The sequence below is a fragment of the Lemur catta genome, chromosome 4 (assembly GCF_020740605.2).
Source record: "Lemur catta isolate mLemCat1 chromosome 4, mLemCat1.pri, whole genome shotgun sequence".
Taxonomy (NCBI): Eukaryota; Metazoa; Chordata; class Mammalia; order Primates; family Lemuridae; genus Lemur; species Lemur catta.
Window position 1 is genome coordinate 93,336,624 of NC_059131.1, and position 25,713 is coordinate 93,362,336.

The 25,713-nt window shown below is 37.2% G+C and overlaps 1 protein-coding gene across 2 annotated transcripts in view; it reads right to left on the reverse strand.

Moving 5' to 3' along the window:
• Positions 1-25,713, reverse strand: part of PPARGC1A (PPARG coactivator 1 alpha) — a 108,227-nt gene that overhangs the window by 23,774 nt on the left and 58,740 nt on the right. For both annotated transcript variants that reach the window (XM_045550460.1, XM_045550459.1), the window contains exons 3-7: positions 17,595-17,789; positions 15,120-15,242; positions 14,053-14,257; positions 9,994-10,039; positions 9,811-9,884 (exon numbers count right to left, since the gene is read on the reverse strand). In XM_045550460.1, coding sequence (XP_045406416.1) covers positions 9,811-9,884; positions 9,994-10,039; positions 14,053-14,257; positions 15,120-15,242; positions 17,595-17,789 — 643 coding nt within the window. The remainder of the gene's footprint in view (positions 1-9,810; positions 9,885-9,993; positions 10,040-14,052; positions 14,258-15,119; positions 15,243-17,594; positions 17,790-25,713) is intronic.

The window sequence follows — 25,713 nt, forward strand, 5'->3', positions numbered from 1 at the left end:
ATCATGATGAATAATCTTTCTTCGCTGAGTAAATACCAGTCAAACGTGTTGAATGACGTAGCCCTTGAATCGGAAGAAATGACATTCACCATCCTAAAATTCAACTTCATAAATCTTTCCATGATCACCTCAATTTAGGGAATTTTTCTACTTCTCCAATAATTTACTGTCAGAATCACTGTCTTGCTATCTATCACATATTGCTATATATTCTTGCTTATCTCGTTCTGAATGTGAATTATATCTTGTCTCACCACATAGATTATAAGGTCTTTGTGGGATGCTGCTTGGGGTTATTTGTTGCAACATTATTTTACTCACTTCTTTTTTTAAACTTTTCTAGATTCTCCTTTAGTGATGGTGTGCCATTTCAGCAGCCCAAGAATCGCTTGGGAAACTGAGTAAACGTGTGCAATGAGACGGCTCACAGACCACGTACGGAGAACCACGGCCCTATGGTGTCTCTGTAGCACATTGCTTTGTACTCTCAGGTATCATATTTTGACTGACATTCTAGATTTATAAAAAGAAACCCTAAACTTCAGAAACACCAAATTAGGCCACTATTAAAGAGAGACTAGCTCTAAAAATAACTCAGGTATCTAGGGATTTCAAATATAGAAATTCCTTTTAGTCTCGTAAATTTGAAACCCCTGTTCTAGCACCTAAGCTCATTATCCCTTAAATAACTGGCTCTCAAGTTGCTCTTGGAAGTGGCAACACCCTGATTGTACTTTCTTTGAGTTAAAAACAAAGGCTTTTACCTGTTACACATCTTAGACAGACGGTGGCCATTTAATAGACATTGAACACCTAGTATGTACTAGAAACGACACCAGATGCTGGTATTTCAGGGACTCAGCCTGCAGGGACTTCACAGTTCAGTTTAATAAAGAGGGAATTCTTTCCAATTTGACTTAAGCATATTTTCTTGCAGCTATGCTTAAAATTTATAGAAGCACTCAGAGACAACCAAACCAATATCGGGGCTATAAATTTCTGTTGGCACCACTTGTTGAAATGAATAAGGAATACTTACTTATCGGATGAAAGATATTTTAGGATTAGTGAAGAGGTGGATGGGGAAAATAATTTAGATAATTCCCTAAACTTTTCACTGTTTATTAAAACATCTTTCAAAGGAGAATATCTCAGCGCAAGAGTGAGAAATCTCACAGATGATAAGACTTCACATCACCAAGTGCCTCACTGAAAGTCTGTCTCCAGATATAGTTGAGACTCAAAGCAAAACAAAACCAAACAGAAGTGCAAGGAGGATGTTTTTTTTTTTTCTTTGAACATAGTGTCAAACTTGTAAGAGCTGCGGATGGGACAGGCAACCCCTTGCTGCTGCCCCTGAAACAGATGCATTTCTCTAACCTCACCTCCTCTGCCCAGAACTTTTCCCCCTATGGTAGGAGAAGGTCAATACTCCATCCCCCAATGCCACTATCTTTGCTCATCTTCCCACTAATCGCCAGCCTCTAGATTTCATGCTACACACCTAAATCAACAGTATTAATGCCTCCCATAACCTCTGGATTATTTCCTGCATGTTGATTTTCTGGGGAATGTGTACATTTTGGTGTTGACAGTACAAGGTATATTCCGTGCTCTCTCTTGAACTTAGCAGGTTTTGACAGATTTATGTGAGGACAGATGGCCATTACAGGCTGAGGGCTGACAAGAGGCAGTTCAGAGCATTGTTAACACACTTGCACAAACTCTCAGCAGTGCAGCTCGGTGCAGAATGTAATTCAGACTATAGCTTTTTTATTGCTGCCTATTTTCTTTTGTCAAAAGAGCCTGCTGTGCAGAGCAACAAATGGCTGCTATTACCCAGAATGTAATGGGTGTCAGACAAATCACGTAACACAAACAATCAAGAGTATGTAGGTCATATTTCAACAGAGCACAACCTTAGCAATATTTATGATTACTGCATTGAAATGTGCTCTATAATAAACAAGTACCTCTACATCACTCACACTTATGCACTTCTGCACAGCAAATCTGGGACAAGTGGTACACACTCTACAGTCATCTTTTTAAACAGCACTTTTGTTTAAAAAAAAAAAGTCAAAGACAAGTTTTGTTTTGTTTTTCATTATGTGCTATAAAACGATTTTCTTTGAGGAGTTCTCTTTGGGGTTTGTTTGTTTAATTGAATGACTCTGATAAATGGTGAGGCCTCTGCTCCATTTCTTGTGCTTCGCTATGCACCCAATGTCTTCAGCAGGACTTTGTTTTTTGTTTTTTGTTTTTTTTTTTTGGTAATGGTTTATAACGCTTTACAGAATCGACCAAGAAATCTTCAACTTACTCTTGAGTTTGTTTAACAGTGGGAATTTGCTTGCGTTGCATGCCAGTTCAGGTATTTAAGGGAAAACAATAGGGAGATGAGTTTCTAAGAGACTTAAAAATGCACCAAAATAGGAAGACGGGGCAAAGAGAGGTGTGTCATTTGTCCTACTCATATATTTTCAGCCTCACGAACTTGGAGTGGGTGTCAAGAGAGCACAGGGAAGGTTAATATTCACTTGCTACCACCTTTACTTCCCTTTACTGCTGTAGTAAGTTGTTAAAATATTTTGTTGATAAAAGCTGCTTTGGTGCCTTACAATCCTCCACCTCCACTTCCCCAGGACTTGCTGGAGCTCCACAAGGTCCAGCAACTGAAGAGTCAACCCTTGGTACAGAGCAGAGAGACCGCCCTAATCCTCCTCTGGTCCCCTGTCTGGCCTCAGTCACTCTGACTGGGACTGATCTGCCTTTACTGCTTTTTAAGTATTTCTCTCATATCAACCCTGATCACTGGGGAACAAACTGGCCTTGCAAAAAAGCTTCAGAACATTCCTATGATCTGTGCCTAATTGCCCAACCCTTACTCACGGAAGATGAAGATATTATTAAATGGCCCTCACGCACGTTCCCACAGAACGGGGAGAGGGGATGGAGGGAGGGAACCTGGCATTCCAGCGATCTACTGCCAAATCCCAAAGCTGATATGGGAGAGGAAATTGCTTTGATATGCGTGGCTTAAAAGTAATGAGGTAGTTCCATCTCAAGAAAAGAAAACTAAAGAACAAAGGAATTATCGTTATAGACATTGGGTCAAGAAGAATGAGAATGAAAATAGAAAATGAAGCATATGGTTGAGATATGGAAGAAATTCCTGACAGTGAGAGTTGCCAAACATTGGAATGGGCTGTAAAGAGAATTTGTTGGGTCTCCCTTTCTTGGAGTCTTCAGGCGCAGGAATGGATTATATGACCTGTCAAAATCACTTTCCAGTTCTCTGATGCTAAGGTTTTCCTTTTAAAACAACCAACTACTGCTCATATTTTGCTTTGGTCTATTTCCCCAAAGATATGTCACAAACAGAAGTATATATCAAAAGGCTACAGCAAATTTATGCTGTTTGTCAATATTCCTTCCAGCAAAATGAACTTTTAAATGGGAAGTCCAAAAACGACAATATAAAAATTCACATAAAAGAAGTTACAAATTAATTGGTTAATGAGTGTTTTGTTTTTTATAATTATAAGTTCACTAAAGTACACTTTGAATGATTGCTGACTTAAACCTAAAGAAGGAACTAAGTGAAAAATAAATAACATCAAATCACACATTCGTCATGATTAAAACCATGTGGGAAAACACATAAAAATGAAGAAAAAAATACTCAGATCTAGTTGTGTTAGGATGATGATGATGCTCATTATTTTGCTCTTCTTATTTTCTTAGTTATAAAATAGTTTTGTTGCTTTTACGATGTTTACAGCAATAATAATAAAAACTACATCTACATATACATGAAATTTTGGGGTCAGTCACTTTGATCCCCAACCAAATTCCTTCAGGTCTTGTGGTTAAAACCATCACCTTGTTCAGCTGACATTGCTTTGCCATCATTCCCATTTCAGAAACTAAAAAGTGTAGCACTCTGAAAATCTCCATATGCAATAGATTTAAATGCCTTCTGCCAAAAGAGCATTCTCTTTTCTCTCATCTTGCTTTACTAACAGCTATTTTGAAATCAAATTAGTTTTTACACCTGTAAAAGAGAAGAGGTTTTTTTGTTTTGTTTTGTTTTGTTTTTTTTATCAGCCAAAATGAGCTAGTTTGGGACAATCACAAAGAAGTCAGACCAGCTGGCAATACCTAATAAAGCAAACTTCCTATCTCATCCCTCCTGTTTCCCAAAGACACTGCAGATGGGGCAGAGGCATTATTCTGGAGGTCTTAGAATTTTGTTGACTGTTTACATTTCTACTTAAACATTTGGAAAATTTCGCTAAAATTTGTGAGAGTTAAAAAAAAAAAAAAAAGGCACCAGAAGGCCTGGGCCACAGCTTGATCCACTTCCTCTGCTGCTACCAAACAGATTAAGCCTGTAGACCAAGGATCAATAAATCCACAACAGGAATGCTGTTTCTACCCTATCCCCCACCTGCTGCACCTATGGCAGGCATCACTAACTGATCGTGACGTTCCCACTGAGCGCAGACTTGGCTTTCAAATACTTCTCAACACAACGTTCCTGGCAGCCAATACCAGTTAATGACACGGGCAAGTGAAATGAAGCCTGTTTAACAGAACAGATGTCAATTACTATCTTTAAAATTCAGACTTCAGCAAAGAGACATACTCTCTTTTCAGACAGACCTGCGTTGACCCCAGGGTCCACCACATAACTGATGTCAGTACACATCTTTGTCCTCAGCAGTGAAATGGGCAGGGAGTCAGACAGACACTACGTGTAAAGTGCCCCTGAGAGAGGGCCTGACCGTCAAACAGAAGGAGCTTCTGTTTGTTGAATACCAAAGAGATGATTCTTCTACCTTATTTAGGTTAATCCCATACCCTCATCAAAAACAGTATTTGTTCGATTTTGTGGGGAAGTTGATGGCGGGAGGTTCCACAAAAAACAATAAATAACTTAGCAGATGAGGGGGGCAAATAGGATAGACCAGCAAGGTCAACAGAAAGGGAAGAGGTGAAGACAGCCAAAAGCTGAAAAGATGAGAAAAGAGACACAATGATCTCAGCAGATGAAGTCAAATCAGACTTAGGAATTAAATATCTAATATTTATTGAACACGTATAATAAGCAGGCATGTTTTATCTCATTTAATCCTCACAGTGACCCAGTGAGATGTAGGTAGGTACTGTTACCATCTTCATTTGATACACAAAAATCTTGAGTTTTGGCCGGGCAGGGTGGCTCACGCCTGTAATCCTAGCACTCTGGGAGGCCGAGGCAGGAGGATTGATTGAGGTCAGGAGTTTGAGACCAGCCTCAGCAAGAGCGAGACCCTGTCTCTACTAAAAGAAGAACGAAAATAGCCAGACAACTAAAAATAGAAAAAATTAGCTGGGCATGGTGACACATGCCTGTACTGTAGTCTTAGCTACTCAGCAGGCTGAGGCAGGAGGATCTCTTGAGCCCAGAAGTTTGAGGTTGCTGTGAGCTAGGCTGACGCCCTGGCACTCTAGCCCAGACAACAGAGAGAGACTTTGTCTCAAAAAAAAAAAAAGAAAGAAAGAAAAAAAAAAGAAAAGAAAAGGAAAAGAACACTTTGAGTCTTTCAGAAGTTAAGTAAATACAAGTAAACCAAGGCCATACACTAGATGGGAGCAGATCTAGACTTTGAACTTGGGTTTATCTAATACCCAAGCCAAGGTTTTGAACAACTTTTCACTATGCTATGCTGTCCGCTCTTAATAAATCATGATACACTACTTTTATTTGGAGCTTTGCCTCTTACAAAGTGTTTTAATTCAGATTGAACCACATGAAATTCCATTTTTTGTATGTCAAAAATGGTTGAATACTAGCAATTTTATATTTCAACCTATATTTTAGTCCTTCAAGTCAGACAGTAATGTCATTTGGTAGTTACGAATATGACTTCAAAACTGAGGAAACTGAAGCCAGGAAAAGACCACAAATATAGAAAAGAGTCTTAGCAATCAAAAGATCAAGGAGGGAAAGTGTGTGTTTCATTTTGTAGTTCCTAACTGATTTCACTAGCCATGTCAAACACATTGCCATCTGAGCATCTCTTTTATTTCCTGCTTCCTTGCTTCTGCTCCATCTATATCTTCTCTCCATTCCACCCCATGCTTCAAAATCTGGTCCAAATATTTTTTTCCCCTGAAGCCTCCCCAAGTCGGTTTAGCTTATAGAGAGCTCAATTTCCTCCAGACTCCTTTGCATGGATCACCTGTCATTCACTAGGGTGATGGCATCGCCTTAATGTTTGAGTCCTTGAAATGCCTTTCTAATTCTTTTGCACATTGTATTTAAAGTTAAAGTCATGCTACAATTTTTCTTTTGATAACTCCACTTCTCTCCTTGTGATTCTCTAGAGGTATAATCAGTGTTTGTCACATCCTCCAACTACTACTAAGCAACAAATTTTTTGAAGATTTTTTGAAGAGATGGAGATCATAGACAGCATACATTGGATAGCATTTCAAATCTAGAATATTTCTATAAAAAAAAATCTCCCCGTCTCCTCCTTACACAACCCTCCAAGCAGGTTCCAAACTTCACCTTCCAGCCACCTTCAGCACCTTTCAAGTTCCTCCTTATCTCCTTGGTTTCCTATAGCTCTAAATCCATTTTCTTACTTAATGCAATCTAGCTCTGCCTCAGCTTCTCCAATTTATATCTTCACAGTTATTACCATTACACTCGACAAACTAAAAAGCTACCCCAGTTTTACAACCTCCAGAGGTTGTAAAAGATTATATTACATAAACAGTATTTTCCTTTCATCCTACTTATCAATATGTGTTGTTTTCTCAACAAACTATAAACCCACATCTTAAACACAAGAACATTTATTTAGCACCTACATGGGCAAGCACTATGTTCCATGTTTTACATAGATTATTCTCTATATCTTACACTTGCTTGGGACCACCAGAACCTACTATATTGCCAGCATAGAGCAAGTATTAAAAATATGTTGATAAATTGAGTTCTATTACCAAATAATCTTTCAACAATACCAAGAATAAAAGATTTAAACTATGAAGATAATGCTGATTTGCTGACCAAAATAAATCCACTATATACAATTTCAAGGATTCTTATTGTTAACTAAAAAGTAGTTTTTATAAATCTTTAACTGTCTTTCAAGAAAGTAGGCTATTAACCTTTAAAAATTATAACTAAATTATTTAAAACTAAGTGTCTACCAATACGAAGAAATGTTCAAACTTCTGCCAAGAAGAAAATAAAAATAATTGCTTCTTTATAATACCATATTATTAATGGAAGAAATGCAATTTAAAAGATATGTTCATGTCCATAAATTAGAAAACACTTTAAAAGCAAAGATGCCCAATGCTAGCCAAGATGTAATAAAGTAAGTATATCCATACAGTGCTAACGGGATTATAAATAGAAACCTCTTTTGGAAAGCAATGTAGTAATATATATAGCAGATACCCCCAAGACATTTATATCCTCATTTTCAGAATTAATAACTATTAGGATTCTATTTTGAGAAAATAAGATTAGAAAATTTATGAACAAAGATTTTCATTGCAGTGCCATTTCAAAATAATAACACTTTAAAACAACCAAAACATGTAACAATAAGTATATGATTAAATAAATTTTGATACGCCTACTCAAACTAATATTATACAATACTCTAAAAGTCTAATAATAAAAGGTTTGTGATGATACAAAAACTCCTTATTAAAATGTTAATTGAAAAATTAGCTGCAAAATAAAATATATACACACAAAAATTATTGCAAATATATAAAAATATCCATAGAAAATAATGCTATGAATATTTTTATCTCTTAGAGCTATGAATAATTTTTTTTCTAGTTAATATTTTTGACAACTTTTAGAGTAAGTTTACATTGTTTATAATCAGAGAAAAATATAAAGTGTTTCTTTAATGGAAAGCTTGGTATTGGCATATACAGTGGAAGCTCTCATTCCTCTCCCAAACAGAGTAACTAATGCCCACAACATTCTGAACAATCCTAGTTAATAGATTCCTTTCAGATGACTTTTACCAAGAGCCACAGTAGTATATTTTCCCAAATGAGTTAATGTCCTTTGTACTGGTGATTGAAATTATGTAATATGGTAAAATATCATGTAAATGAATGAAACATGAGTATAGAAAATCATTTTTATGTAAAAACCCAATAAAGATATCTTGCTAAAAGAAGTACTGTCAAATTAGTTGTGGACGGGTGGGCACTGGAAAACATTGGAAAAAAATCATAAAAATCTAGACTTTGGACTCAGACTACCATACAAATGTCTTTATTTTTTTCCTTCAAAGAGGAAGAAATAAAAAGTGGACACCATCTATGACTGTGGTCCCCAACCACTGGGCTGAGGACTGGTACCCGTTTGTGGCCTGTTGGGAACTGGGTCACATAGCAGGAGGTGAGCGGTGCACAAACGAGCAAAGCTTCATCTGTATTTATAGTCTCCCCATCACTCCCATCACCGCATAAGCTCCACCTCCTGTTAGATCAGCGGTGGCATTAGATTCTCATAGGAGCTCAAACTCTACTGTAAACTGTGCATGCGAGGGATGTAGGTTGCAGCTCCTTATGAGAATCTAATGCCTGATGATCTGAGGTGGAGCTGAGGCAGTGATGCTAGCACTGGGGAGTGGCTGCAAACACAGATGATCATTAGCAGAGAGGTTTGACTGCACAATAAATGTAATGTGCTTGAATGACCCCAAAACCATACTCCACCTTGGGTCTGTGGAAAAATTGTCTTCCATGAAACCGGCCTCTGGTGCCAAAGAGGTTGGGGACCACTGTTCTATGATATATCATTAGTGTGGTTTGTACAAGAAAGGTGAATGGATCAATCCTTAGCACACTCAAGCTTAAAATAAAAGTCTTTCCTTTACCAAAAATCTAAAATTTAAATGTATGTTTTAAATATGTTTTAAGCAAAAGTAAAATGACAAAACTATATATGTTCCAATCAACTTTTTAAAGAAACTCACCAATTACTGGGCCTCACTAGTCAGATAAGAAAGCTTCTTCTGCATATAATACATACATGCAAAAGTTACTTCTAATCATGTAAGATATAATTTATTTAAGAAATGGTATTGTGTATGATGTATTTAAGAAATTATGTTATAAATGTGCTTATAAGGAATATATGTGTGTATGTATATAAAGATATATTTGTATATATATGTATATATGTGTGAGTCTGCATAGACACACACACACACACACACACACACACACACACACACACACACACCCCATGGAATTAACCATGCTATTGCTTGACCGAATCATGCAATCATGCAAGAGACCTTTCATAAGGAGATAATTTAGCAAACTCAAAGTGTGAAATTAAACTTAGCAACAATGACCACCATGCGTGTAGGCACCATAGTTCTGGTTGAAAGCATCTTGTTTAACTTACTGTTCCTTTATCCTTATCGTCCATGGCCAGAGCCAAGGAATTTCTTGTTCAGACACCCTAAGACTCACTTTCTGGTAGGTTCAAGTACCTAAACCTAAAGCACTTAGTGCAAAAGCACCATTTACAACCAACTCAGATGTCTGCCTAGGAACTCTTCAGTTAGTCCAAGTTTTTAAAGCACTTCAGTATTTTTTTTAGTTTTTTAAAAAATAAGCAACTGAAAATATTTACAGGTAGCTTCTTACCCAATTTTGTTTGTACTCTTTGGTAAGTTCGTTAATCACATAGAGAATACACTCTATTATCTCATATATATTTCATACACACACACACAGTTGCAAGTGAAATGTAAGGCTCACCTGCAGTTCCAGAGAGTTCCACACTTAAGGTTCGTTCAATAGTCTTGTTCTCAAATGGGGAACCCTTGGGGTCACTGGAAGATATGGCACATTTATAAAAACAAACTGAAATGGAGTTGCTGTAGCCAAATGTATTAGAACCCCCTTCCCTTTCTGAAAATGGTTACATTTCTTAATACTTACTTTGGTGACTCTGGGGTCAGAGGAAGAGATAAAGTTGTTGGTTTGGCTAAAGGGAAAAAAAGAAACTAATTATGAAATATTGACAGTTTTTTAGATTTATTTTCTTTCTACTATAGTCAAGTTGGAGACACAACCAGGAAACTGTAAGACTAAACTACAGAAATCTCTGAATGTTGGATCAAAGTTAGACAACAGTCCATTATGCTAAAACAAATTCCAAACAACATTTGCATCAGCAAACTATTGTTTGAAAGCACATACAAAAACAGAATTTTCCCTAAAATGTACCTTCTCTGTTAAGGATACAAAATTTGCATCATACCATCAGAGAGAAATAATGTTTTCTGTTTTAATTTGGAATACAGTACACGGTTTGTTTAGACAAGAAAACAGCAGAGTAACTACATGGTGACAGAACGTTATGAATATTCAGTTGATTTTACTCCTAAAATGTATAATTTTATATCTAGCCCTGAGAATAGGTTATTTCTAGGAGGCCAAAGCTCAAGCAATAACCATTCCGCTCACTGAAAATTAATTGAGAGATTATGGCAAATCCTGGGCATTGACCCAGATGGCTTAAAAGGGGTTCTGATCCCCAAATCTGATAGACAACTAAAGTAAGATATCATGTATACTAGTTGAGAGATCTAGAGACTTGCAAAGAGAGCTCACTATTTCTTTTTGTGCTTTCCTAAATCTTACCTCCTAGAGGAGGCATTTCCCAATAATGAAGGGTGGAGTAAGAATCTTCTCACTCCAAAATTTCAATTGCTTCTCCATGGCAATCTTGTTTTTTGAACAGAAGGAGGGGAAAATATAATGAGAAACGTACTTGGGATATGCATCCATGTATTACGTTTATATATGCTTATAAACAGAGATACATTTATACGTATGTAGGTTTATGTCAATTTTTTCTCCTTAACATACTACTTGCAAGAGGTCAATACATAGTCATTTATGTAATGAAAATCATAGAGGTGAAACCCAGATCTTTAGAAAAAAGTTTCTTATTTTATGGATGAAGAAACTGAGACCCAAAGATGCTGAATGACAGATATTTCCAGGGCCCTAAAACTAGTTATTCACAGACTTGGCCAAGATTCTGTTTCCTTTTTCCTATTATCAAAAGGAATTGCATTCAACAGACTTTAAACTAAATTAATCAACCCCAGTAATTAAGGTCCTTTGAAATGTGAAAAAACTATTTATGTCCGAATTAGCCTGAAATTAGGTACTTTACTTGGATAAATAGTATTAGCATATTTAATTTGTAGATTTAGATTTAGTTTTTAAACAAGTGAATAGTACACCATCTATCCAATGCACATCCAGAAATATAAAGCTCATGATGTCTTCTACAAATTAGATACATTGATTGATTGGATTTTTATATACACAGATAAATGAGCTGATTTTACATTAATTTTTGGATTTTTATATACACAGATAAATGAGCCGATTTTACATTAATTTTTGAGTATGTCCAATATAATGAGACTTTCAAAAAGAACAGCTTTATGAAAGAATTTTATCAACTTTTCTGGCACTCAACTTAATAATTAGGATAATTCATATAGGTTCTATAGAAAATATAACCAGCCATAAACTATGTGCTATGCACATGATAAATGTTTATTGAAAATCAGTCACTGGAATTCCAGTTTTCAGAAGGTAGGGTAGGCTATCTGAAATGCTCAAAGGAAGACCTCCAAAATTCCGATAGCTGGGTACAGGTAAAGCCACAGGCAATGGAAGAAGAGAAATTGGCAAGAGTCACATTTACTGGCACCAGAAGCAAGAGAGCCACATGAAGGGGACAGTCCCCAAACTGCACTGCAGAATCTAATACCTGAATAAACCCAGGCTCTCAAATGCTCCTAGGATTATTGATTTAGTTTACTGGGAGTTTAATTTACACTGTTCAGATGTCTGGTAGACCAGAGACTGGTAGGACCCTTGAGGGCAGGAATACATCTTTTTCATGCAGATTATGGTATTCTGGGATGTAGGAGGGAATAAATGACCACATGGGACACCGACACACGCCAAAGGCTAGACAATCATCCTAAGGAACTGCAAAGAAGCTGACTCTGCAATGTTATGGAGTGCATACATGAAGTTCCATGAGAAAAAATATATATTAAGATAGGTAACTTCAGTAGGTCCTTCCTTAGTTATCATTTCTAGTTGTTCACATATTCTCTACTATTTTATCTTTTTTATTTTGAATAATAATTTAAATAATCTCTGAAGCACAGCATTTATTGGTTATTAATAGCTAGCCATGTTTCATTTCTTTTAGGCTTTGCGTAACTATAGAATTTTTGGTTTTTTTTTTTTTTTTGGTCAACAGGCTTTGTTCTAGGATAACCCTTTTATGCCTTGCCACAAATATATGCCTTTAAAAAATCCATACAGAACTGGTCTTGTCTAAAGAACATTTCCTGGAGAGGCCTATTTAATTCTTAACTGTGATGATTTGTAAAAGTGTACAGTAATATTTACGGGTAAGTGGATTTAAAAAATGAAAAGCCCTCAAAATCGAAGGGAAGGACCAACTAAAAAAAGAAAGAAAAAAAAAAGAAAAAAAACACCAAAGAGCTTTAAAACATGTGCTACCAGGCTGGGGTCACGGATTACAGGGTTTCATTGAGCTGGGGACTCTAAATTCAGCTCTAGAAAATGAATGCATGACCAGGACGAGGTGGAGAGCAGCCCAGTGAATTCCTCCGCTCGCTCACTACAGTGAGCCCAGCTGGCTTCCCTGAACCTGCGGCCTTCAGCACCGATTAGGCCCACAGCACAGCGGTTCTGCTCTAGGAAAAACTGTCACGGTGCTTGTGATGCAGACCCAGTCAGGGCAAAGAGAGCTGCAAGAGCATTGGGTCCATTTTGCTAAATGTAGTTTCCCAAACTGACAGAAAGTCATGGACGGTGAAGTGGATATATCTACCAGGAAAAACCTAATTGAGAGCCAATTTAAAATATTAAAGGAAGGTTCCCGAAAATTCTGGGCTAATGGTGATATAGGGATGAGGAGGGGAAATTCAATACACTAGAAAAGAAAGTACTTATTAAAATCAGCAGCAATGACAGCATACCTATGTGAAATAATCATGGTTCCAAACAGGGACAGAGGCTACCCATCTGCAGCTAAAGGGGGAGTCAGGGAAACAACAGGAAAAAAAAGAGGTGGATATTGACAACTGCTACTTTAGAATTCGCCTACTTTTACTACAGGGTGGGCAGTAGAGTTAAAGCAGAAGCTGGCATGTCTTAAAGCAACAACTACTTTCAACAAGTTCTCTTCGGGCCTCTTAGACTACAACATTTTGAGGAGGAGGAACCAAAAAGAAAGAAAATTATATCTTTTCCGAGGGAGGTTTTCCCCAAATCAACCTGATCTGCCTCAGAAACATCAGCCTTCTAGCAGTATATGGGGATAATAAAAATCAACCCAGATGTTTAGCTTAATCTAGGCAATTTTTTTAAATAGAAAGGAAAAAAAAATCAGGAATTTCCACATCCTTATTTACAAAATAAAATCTGTGAGCATAGCATGTGGTCTGAAAAAAAAAAATGAAGAAGAAGAATGCATTTAATAATCAGGAGAGGCTGCATAAATACTATTTACTACTTCTTAAGGTATATACAGCAAATCAGCAATGCCTCATTTTTTCCATGACTGAAGGAGAAAAAAATAAAAGCTCTTTAATGAATTGGTTAGCTCAGCTTGCACATAACTTCAATTATCTCAGCAATTCAGAGATTCATCTAAACCTCATGTGATGTTGCAATTCCTCCCCACCTGGCTAACATTTCAGGTGTCTTTTGGTGATTGTGAATTAGACTGCCTATCAGCTGAATAGGATATGTTCAACCTGTGTCCAAGGAAGGATTCCTTTTCCCCCTCTGTAATTAAATGCTGAATTCCCGTTCCACAGAGAGACACGAATGGGATGGAAGCTAGAAATTTCTGCATTCTCAGACCTTGCGTTTGCTTCCTTTGCCTCCGGCGCCCTCACCAACAGCTCGTGTCCGTCCCCAGCCTACCTTGTACATGTTGCGACTGCGATTGTGTGTGGGACTTCTTTTTGGAGATGCATTTGTCTCTGCTGCTGTTTCTGTTCTCTGTGGGTTTGGTGTGAGGAGGGTCATCGTTTGTGGTCAGATACTTGAGAAGCTCTGAGCAGGGACGTCTTTGTGGCTTTTGCTGTTGACAAATGCTCTTCGCTTTATTGCTCCATGAATTCTCAGTCTTAAAAACAAGGCATAAAGAAAGCTAAAATTAGTGAACTGAACCTTATCAGAATGGATATAGGTTTTCTGAAGAGATGAGATTTTCAATGAAGTGTTCAGTCTAAGTGTACTAGATCTATGAGCTGTGAATAATTGTTTGCAGAACAAGGGAAGAAAATTACATTTAAAATTCCTAAATGACATTTATGCAGCTTTTTATTTCATTTCTCCTACATTTCAATGTTCCTACTCAGCAACATGTAACTAACAAGACCCTACAGCGCCTTTACTGTGAATAAAAAAAAAATAAGCTGGTTTAAACCTTAATTTGCTGCTGAGTGCTGAAGCCCAGTACTCACAACTCTCTTAAGTACCCCTTAACGCTCCGTTTTCACTCACAGTGAATGGCAAGACAAACATTGTTTAAAACGGCCTGCTAACCGAATTATGTCATTGCCAGCATTCCATCCAATTAATGGCAGAGATAGATCTTTTGCGGTGATTCCAAAAGCAATCTTTCTCAGGTTAGACAGCTGGCAAAACAGTAATCCTGCATCTTAAAGTCACTCACAGCTAATACCAGCCTATCAGCAAATTTTATTGGAGCCCAAATTGCTACTTGGATTAATAAAGTGGCCAGAAGTAACAGACAGGGGCACTTCCATTCCAAACATCCGAAGACAATGCGTAAATGAGCTCTGCCTAGTTTAAAGTAGCTCAAGTGCTGTTTTTGCAACCCTATTTCATAATCTGATTCACCATTATGAAGCAGCTGCAGGGTCCTAGATGAATGAACGCATATAAACCTATTGTTCGTTTTACAGCTCCAAGCAAAACCCTTTGTTACTTCCCCCTTGCATTAAAAAAGTTAACATTTGTACCTTAACAACTGCAGCGTTTGTTCTGATCCTGTGATTGTGGTTTGCATGGTTCTGGGTACTGAGACCGCTGCATTCATTATAACTTAGCTGAGTGTTGGCCGGTGCCAGCAAGAGCTTCTTAAGCTAGAAACATTACCAGGGGAGAGGAAAAGCAAGAAAAGTTATGCATCTTTTAAGCATGAAAATAAATTATTGAAATTTTAAGCTTAAAATTAATTTATTATAATTATAAAAATTAATTCTATCACTCTTTAATTATATCACACCTTAGCACAATAGTGCTAAAGGAAACATATTTTTAACAAAGTATGAAAAAGTTTGGCATTATACTGCCAACTATGAAAGTATTTCCTTTTTTTCTAACTCTATTTCTAGAATTGTATGCATAAGAATAAAAATGCAAACATGTCAATTATATATTATATAATTCATTATATATTATATTATATATAATGCTTAAAAATAAAAGGAAAAACCTAAACATCCAACCATAAGGGATTGCTTAATAAATTAGACTAGATATTGTTTTCCTTAATTTTCTTTTGATAAAGCAAAAGAACTTCCTAAATCAATTTCTAGATCACTACAGGGGACAAAAGCTGCCTTGCTAAATGAAGATGGGAGTGGGGCGTGGGGAATAGATATACATTTTCCCTTCAAAAACCCAAATAAATCAAGTGACAATAAATGAAAGACTTTGTGACGCTTTGAACCATGTTTCATAGCCAAGTATATAAATTTACTGATTCAAAGAATGTTTGGGATAAAAGAGCGGCTATCACTGATTTTAGAAAAGAAAAAAGGGATTTGTAAGTAGATAGAGTCCTGGCTGGTACATCAGGAGATGTAGATTCTGACGTAGCAAAGCATTTACTGTCTCTTGACCTCTGTTTCTTCGTTTGTCTGGAGGAACCTCAGGAACCCCCGTCCTGACATACAGTGTGTCTCCGAGTCAACAACTCCTCCCAATTCAATGAATTGTGTATATGGAAACAATCTAGCATCAATGTACAGAAATCAGAGTACTAGACAACAAAGCCAATGACACTGACAAATGGAGAAAGTAGAGAATAAATAACAACTATTTATGAGATATTCTCCTCTAGATCAGAAACCTCAAAATGCAAAGCAATACAAGTAGGTTCTCCATATATTTGAATGGAATTCTTTTAACATTTAAAAACTTAGATATGTTAGAGAAACCATCTCTAAATGGCATGCCATAGCACAGTATTAGCATTTGGAAGATGGCATTCCATAATTTACACAGGGTGCTCTTAATTCAAATTTATGTCAAATGACAAATGGCTATTATAGAAGAGAAGGTAAACTGTGTCTTAGAACTAATGAAATTCTGGTCAAGCACTGCATTGAAAAGAAAATTAAGTCTTCATTGCCAATAAATTCAGTCTTCATTGCCTACCATACATTTAAGTAACTTAGGTTGCAAATGTGCTATTATTTTTCAATCTTTACAGGAAATATGTATCCAAACTCTTAAAATATTGCATACCCCTTCACTACCAATTCTATATCTAGAACTGTGTGCATAAGAATAAAAATGAAAATGTCAATTATTATACAATTGATAATAGTGAAAAATAGAAGGGAAAACCTAAATATCCAACCATAAGTGATCACAAAATTAGAACATTGCCAGATGATAAAATACTGTGCAACCATTAAATATTATGCATATATTTAAAATTTTACCAACATGTTCATGACATATCTTAAATCAAAAGGAAATTTCAATCATTTTTATATTAGAGGCTGTTTGCAATCACAAGTAAATTTTTAGTTGTCTACATTTTCTAAGTTTTCATCATGAACATAAATAACACTAAGAAATAAAAATACACATAGGCTGGGCGCGGTGGCTCACGCCTGTAATCCTAGCACTCTGGGAGGCCGAGGCAGGTGGATCGCTCAAGGTCAGGAGTTCGAGACCAGCCTGAGCAAGAGCGAGACCCCGTCTCTACTAAAAATAGAAAGAAATTATCTGGACAACTAAAAATATATATAGAAAAAATTAGCCGGGCGTGGTGGCGCATGCCTGTAGTCCCAGCTACTCGGGAGGCTGAGGCAGTAGGATCGCTTAAGCCCAGGAGTTTGAGGTTGCTGTGAGCTAGGCTGATGCCACGGCACTCACTCTAGCCAGGGCAACAAAGCAACACTCTGTCTCAAAAAAAAAAAAAATAATAATAATAAATAAATAAATAAATAAAAATACACATAAACAGCAAAAGATAGTTAAAAAAAACCCCAACTAACTGCAGTAAGACCACATGAAGACCTGTATTATCAACACTTTTAAACGAGAAACACAGAATTTGCAACTCTGAGCGTGCTTGGGGATTGTTTTGGCATCAGTCTAAATTAAAAATCCAAACCTTATTGTTACTACATCATACCCATGCAGAGGGTAGCCAGAGGCAACTCCAATTCTTGCTAAACAGTAGGAAGGGTTCTTACTAGAGATGGCTCTTCTGCCTCCTGAGGCGGAGGGGTGCCCTCAGGCATGGAGGAGGGACTAGCCTCGTTGTCAGTGGTCACGTCTCCATCTGTCAGTGCATCAAATGAGGGCAATCCGTCTTCATCCACAGGGAGACTGTCCAGTGTCTCTGTGAGGACTGCTAGCAAGTTTGCCTCATTCTCTTCATCTATCTTCTGCAAAAACAGAAAAAAAACAGAAGATGATCTGAGTGAATTGACACCAGGAGGTAGGTAACACTTATTATCAGCATAGGCTGAATCTGTTTAACCAAATGAGTAAACCGTATGCGAAATCTCATATGCCCACTCCCGAACACGAAGATCATGTCTTCCTCAAACTCCAAATCCATTTGTGGTCCAAATTACACGATTAATGAATACTTCTACTGTACCAGTCTTTGATTGTTGAGCCGTCCAATGTAACAATTTGTTATGTCAGTGCCTGAAACTGCTGTAGAGGACTCTGTCTTGTTCCTATTTTCCACCAGCTCATGTCTTTTTTCCCTAACTAAAAGAGATGATTTAGAAACTCTCAGGGCTTGAGAGGATTTTAACCGTCATCTATTTCATCTTCAGATACACTGTTGGAATCTCTTGTACAGCATGCCCACCCCCCCAAATGGTTAGGTAACCCGCTGTTTGAACAGCACCAGAAACTGAAACTACACTAAGAGAAACTATACACTTTCTTGGTTTCAATTATAATCTCATCACTGAACACTCCCAAATAATTTATTTATTTCTCTCCCTGACATCTCTCCCAACTTTAGTCATAAATCTCTGACTGCCTACTGGACATTTCTACTTTGTAATAGCCTCCTCATCTCTAAAACTGAAACTTTGGACCTTTCACAACAAAACTGCTATTTCTTTTGACTGCAGTTTGTATAACAATTCTTGATACTTAAACTCTAGAACTACTGCAACTCGTTTTTATTTGATCAGTCACTAAGTAGAGTCTTGCTTTGTAGTGTCTCTTAAATACATTCATTTAATGCATTGGCCAGGAGTGCAACATTACTTCTAATGAGGGCTCCAGCAAATACATTCTAACCTGTTTTCTCATCTCCTAGGCTCATTCCCACCTACACGATCTTAGAAAGTGAATCTTCAATCATTCATTACACAAGCATTTTTGAACATCTGTTCTGTGCCAGGGCCATGTGAGATGTTGAAGACACAAAGAGAAACAAGACAAAACTTGCCCTGCCAGGAACCCTCCAGCGGAAGGAAAAGAGCCTACACACAATTTATTATAAAAAATATTTATTCCAGTACTGTATGCAAAAAGGTTCAAGGACTGTCAAACTGGACCTTATGTACCTTGTTTACAGGGCAATGTGTTATACTCTATGCATATTGACAACCAGTACCTGTGCTGGGCACATGGTATAGTCAGTCAATGATTACTTGCTAAATAATTTATTGATCTGCATTTATTGCCAACAATATTCTGTACAGATCACTTTCTTTTCCTTCTTTTAGCACTTCACATTGTTTGCCCAATCCGACCTGCTTCCAAAGTCTTCTTTTTTAAGTTCCATGCTATGGCATTAACAATATGGGCTAAATTATCCCATACAGATTTTATTACAAAATGCACCTACGCTGCTGACATCTAATGAAGCCAGCAGTGCCCACACTTCCTTTCTCTCTAGCACTGAACTCCAGTTAATTGACCTGACAAAATTACAAGAATCACAGAGTAAGACAGCTAATCAGAAAATCAAATTGTATTACTAGAGAAATTAGGCAGGCCTTTATCACGTATACATTCTATTTTCACATAAAAATTGTTTTCCCTCATTACTGATGAGTCTCCATCCAGGAGTAAAACTATAGACTTCTTTCTCTTTTGGATTCGAGAGGCCAAGAAGAGCCATTTGTACTGACAATGGACTTTAATCAGCATTTTTTACATTTGCATAACCCATCCCCATAAGTCAAGTAGTTTGGGCACAATGTGGTGTGACAACTATATGGAGTTTAAGACTCTAATGCAGGAAGTAAATTTTAATTCAAAGGCGTAAACTGTTAACTTCAAAATAGTGCCACCTACTTCCATAAATTGACCAAGGCCTTAAAATACAAATTGCACAATTCAATAACTGCAGGGTATTGAATATGGGCCTCAATTCTTCAATCTACTGTCTTTCAGCTGTGCCTTTTGAAGGACCCTGTCCATGTAATAATAATAATAACAAAGATACTGAAATTATTTTCCCTTATCTTCTGATCAGGATCATTATCTTGTATCTAAAGATTTCAATCATCCCCATCTTAGATTCTCCCACATGGCAAAAACCAAACTGTGATTAACTATTCTGAATAAAATTATATTTAAATTGAACATGTATTCTTTTAAGGCATCTCAAAATCATGAGATTTATATTACCAAAAATATTTCCATATTATCTAACAAAATAATCTTTGAAAATATATCAAACACACATGCACACACAGATACACACACACACACACACACACTTTTAGCAAAGTGGACATTTTTTCCAGGTATCTCATTTTTCCAAAAAGCTTATTTCACTGAAGTTAAAAATTAGCTCAAGAAAAATCGTTGAGAATGTTTACCAATAAATGGATAATTTTGTTTACTCCGATTTAAATTTTGTGTTTGGCTTTCCAGCAATACTACAAGCTGCTATTTGCTTTCAATCACATAATACAATAGTTCCTTAGCTCTATCCCTAGTGTAAACAAACTACGATAATTCCAATCAAGTCAAAATAACAAAGAACCCTTAAATTAACTAGTTCTCTCCAATTTCTTTAATAAGTCTGTGTGGATGTATACCTAATACAACAGCAGAGATATTGGAGCTTGATAATGTCATAATTAATTTATAAGATCTGATTAAGCCACCAACTATTTTAATTCTCTCTACTAGAACCACAATGGGAGGGGAGGATTTGTGGGATGAGAGATTGGCATGGCGGAGATGTGAGTGTGTGTGTGTGTGTGTGTGTGTGTGTGTGAGTGTGAGTGTGTTGGGGTATGTGGGTAGGGAGGACTAGTATTCAACTAGTATGTTCCAGTAGGGCTATTATCATTATTTATACTCAGTGCTCATTAGAAATGATTATTAAATATTTTTATTTTCATTCTTATACTTGGGTGACTCAGAGAGATGTTCTAAGATCATTTATTTTAGTAAATTTTTTTCCTGAATTAAGGAAGGACAAAATTTTATTGTTTCAAAGTCTCTGTGTTTTCTTTAATCACAGAAGGCTGGAAAGAAAGAAAGCCTGGTATTTACTAATGATACTTGTGTATCTGAAGCTCAACAGACATTCCTATACATAAAGTTGAATGGACATTGCCCCTCATCGTGGCAATTTCAATTAGTTTCACATGAGTTTCAATCATCAAAACGCCCAGAGAAGGTAACGGATGTGATAAAGAGGACTCTGTTAAACAATTAATGTCACTTTCCATTATTGCTTCAGTCCCAATTTACAGAGCAAATAAATCAAAGTCACTGCAGATGAAGCACACTGGCCTACTCACACATGTCTGTTCACAGGTGACAGCCCATGGAAACACATTAGTCAGTGAAATGACATTGCAAGATAACCTTCCAAAGACTTGGCTCCGATACTGCTTTCTAATTGTTTGAAATTACTATTTTACAAAAATATACTTCTGAGTTCCATCCCAGTTTACAAAAGAAAAGAAAAGCAATGCAGAGAGGTGAGGAAGAAAGGGCAGATCACCAACTGGGTAGTGATCTACAGCTACACAAGCTAAGCTCGGTTTTGAAGCTGGCAGCAGAGGAAGAAGGAAAGGTAGAAAACAGGCCAACAGGCATTTCCACAGTTGAGCTCTCTGGCTATCAAACAGCATTTCCCATGGTGGGTGTCAACCTTGGGTTCTCCTTACACAATGCAATTCTTCCGACCTAAATAAAGGTCTGTGTGACTGTAACACCTTATTCTCTAAGGGCTCTCCAGGAAGAAAGAAGGCACATCAATAAAAACTCACTCAAGGGGTAAAGAATTTCCAGTGACAGATAATACACAGCATTTATACTAATAACCCAAAATTTAGAATCTGCAACATTTCTAAGCGATGCCGTGTCATTAATAAATGAATAGTCAACAAAATTAGAAGGTTCGTCAATGCTCTTTGGGACTGCCGGGTCCCTCTATGACCTGCACTAGTCTGACATAATTTAAAAGGCATAGATGAAAGAAAACAGATTCTGCCCCTACAGGTGCCCAGGGTGGCCTCAACATTACAATTCTGGACCCAGTCTATAGTGTCTGGGTCTTCCTCCTTTGTGAGCAGTTGCTAAAAGGATCTTCCAACTGGTTATACACCGTGGGGCAGACAGTGCATTCAGCTCACCCAACTGCACACAGAGGGTGAATAAATGCACTAAATTAAGGAGGAGATGAGGGACTCTGAGATGCTAACCAACACCTGAAGGGAGAAACACAAAGTGAAAACTGCATGTGGTATCCCAAAGATTTTTAAATGCAGGCTATTATGAAAGGACCATGCCCTGCTTATGTTAGTAATTTTTTCTGCATCTTGTAGAATTGCAATTAAACTCTGCGTCCCCAGATTCTCACACTCGCTTGATCTCTGTTTGATAAAAATAGTTTAATAGCTATTTAATCACAGCTTCATTATCTTGGCACTCTTAATGCGAATTAGGCCAGAAAAATTCTCACTTCGTCATTATTCAAATCATCAATAAGAAGGAAACAGTGGGGTCTTCTTATCATTCATTAATCAGTTTCAGTGTCTTAGGTACTGTTTGCTGACAGATCCATCTGTGTGAGAGGTCACTTAACCTCTCTGAGCCTCTATTTTTTCCTAAACAAAATTTCACATTATTGTTTACCTAATTCCTATTATGGAATTGTTTTGCACTCATAGTTAATAGAAAGAAAAAGAACTGATAAAAGCCCGAGAATTCTTCAAGAAGGTGTTTATAAGCATTTCTAGTGTATATGTCCCTCATCATGATTACCCATATTTGAATTTCATTCTTTGAGCACGATCTACTGCCGACTTTTAGCACCGGGCCAGCTTCCCCCAAATATCCAGCATGCCCTGGGCTTCCTCCTTACCTCATCCTGCTGATTTGGAAATAGCTAATGAAGACGAAATTAACTCCTGCTTTAAGTGAGGCCTAATTAGGAAGGGAAATCTGCTAGAGTAACATCTGGTAATGTATTCTGAAGCCAAATATAAATGGCATTTTTGGATTATCCACTATTTGGGATTATATGTTCCACTGGGCCCCACCAGGAGTTCAAATAACTAAAAAGGGAAGTAACTTTTGTAATAGATTCAGAAGTTCAAATAAGAAATACCTAGTTGATCACAGATGTCCCTTTCCAAATCTTCATACATAAATCTCTATACCTCAGTGTCACGTACAAATCAGCAAAAAATGTTTGCATATACATATTAATCTTGGTTTTGATGTATAAAATTTGAAAGAAGCTGAATTTAAAATAAAGAAAAACTAGGAATTTTTCTGAAATGAAATTAAAAATAACAATATAGACTAGACCACTGAAATAGAATTTCAGGTTTTTAACTTCATTTTCCTTTAAACCATTATAATCAGGACAGACACCACTTCGGTGATTGTTTATTGAACATGTCTACTGGGAGTGGTCTGAGCCTTTGCCCAAGAGGCTGTTAAATATTTTGAATATCCACCTTCAAACAACTCTTTTTCCTTCTTTCTTCTCTTTCTCTCCTTAAACTCTCTACAATCCACTGAGGTTTTTCTTGCTTCTCTGACACCCAAGTGTGGGCACCAAGAGTCCGTCTGCCCTCCTTCTTGCACCCAACAGAAAATCCATGGCATTCCCACACGGCACCATGTATAGGTTCCCAGCTCCTACCCGATTCAATAGGAGGAGTCCCTGAAATAGCCCACTAACCTTTTGTTTATCAAAAGGAATATAGGGCTTTGAATAATGTAGGGGCACTTGACAGTGAAAAAAACAATGACCTTAAGAAATCTCAAGCATAGGTGTGCAACAGAAAAATCATCCAGACAGTAAATACTGCCTTGCATTACACTATATTATAAAGTACTTTTGTATCTATCCATTTCTTACAAATGCCTTGTGAGTTAGCTTATTCCTATTTTGTTCCCAGAAGAGAGAAACACGCTATGTGGAGGAGGGGATGCGTATATTCACACCTCATGGATGTGGTGCGCACTGTCTGGGGGATGGACATGCTTGAAGCTCTGACTCAGGTGGGGCAAAGGCAATATATGTAACCTAAACATTTGTACCCAGTAATATGCTGAAATAAAAAATAAAAATAAAAACATACTATGTGACACTGTATTTGCCCTCTTGAATGCCAAAGTTGCTGGAATTTAGAGGCTAGTAGAAAGAAGACAAATTTTAATTTCATTGCCTGGGTAAGTCTTCATGGGCATAACAGGCTACTTGAAATATTTATGTAAATGTGCCTATCTGTACTCTACCCCACAACATGCACAAGTTTACATCTCAAATATGCATATTTAAAACAGAATCTATGTATATGCATATCTCAATGTCTTGAGTGCATTCTCACATATTTAACTATAGTTGACTATGTAAAAGCATATAAGCAGCACACACATTCTCCCTCCCAGCTATCCACTTTAACTGAGGAAAGTAATGATCAAAAATAGAGGATGATTTCTGCAGAAATAAAATAAAAATCAAGTGGAAATAAAATGCAAGAAAAATTAAAGAATTCTCTCCACAGATATCTTTAGACCTGTGAAAAGCCATTTAATTTCCCATTAATACGTATGTTCCTATTTAAGCAGGCATAAAATTTACATTAATATTCACATCTGTACTTAGACTCCATTATAACTTATGAGTTTATATTGCCCATTCATGAGTTAACAAGCATGTATTGAACATGTGAATTTCATTATTCTGGAAAGGTTATGTGAGCCACAAGTGTAAATACTGAGGTTCAATAGAAAGGCCTAAAAGGTCCTGGTTATTATATGCGAAATGAGCTATTTCATGGGTCAAAAAAAAAGGATGTTTCATATCTATGTCTCACAATGGGAAAAGGACAGAAACTGAGTTGTGTCATCAAACAGGAGGTTTAACAGACCAGAACAGAACTGACAAGGCATCTGTTCTCAAGTTTAAACTAAGAGAGAAACTGGACACTGTGGAAAGAGGCAGGAAGTCAGGAGAATTGATCCTAGTTCCATTTCCACCACTAGCTAGCTGTGTGTCCTCAACTCTCTGGCTATACTGCATGTTCTAGAATGATAATCCTATAGGCTCCTAACTGGCCTCCCCGTTAGGCAGGTGGGTCACACTTGCCACCTCACCCCAATATTCCATTCTCAACAGAGAAGACTAAATGATCCTGATAAAACCTAACCCATATCTTACCCTTCTTCTGACCAAACCCTCCATGGCTTCCCTTATCTCTAAGAGTAAAAGCCAAAATCCTGAGAGTGACTTACTAGCCTACAATCACCAAATAATTTATCATCTAAACCAGAACACTGTTGAGAGTGAGAGGGGATATTATAAATAATCAACTTCTCAGAGGTTAACCCAGACTATCCCAGGCTAACTGGGGAGCGTGTTTGCCCTAAGCTAGGCCAACATCACCTGACCTTGTCAACGCTCCATTTACCTGTCTAAATCCTTCCTGACAACTCTGATCTCCTCACTCGTCTACGGAAATGCCAGACATCCTCCTGCCCGACGGCCTTCACTCTTGCTGTTTTCTCTGCCTAAAAGGCTCTTCTGCCAGATGGCCACATGGATAGGCTCTGTGAGGTCTGTATGATTATTGTTAAGATACTTGGTATACAGTAGATACTTAATAAAAATGAGTAAGAATAACTAAAGTGTCCAACCAGTCCTAAGAATATGTGACTTTTCATTCTTTTTGTTGTTATTGTTATTATTTCCTCTGTAATCTCCACCTCCTGCCACCCGTGGTAGATTTATCTTCCTAATAATGTTTAGTTTAAGCTGATTTAAAATTAGTTTGTATTCACTTCACAGATACCAGCTGATAGGCCAGGCAAGCAGCCAATATATTCTTGTTGGAAAAAGAAATATGGACA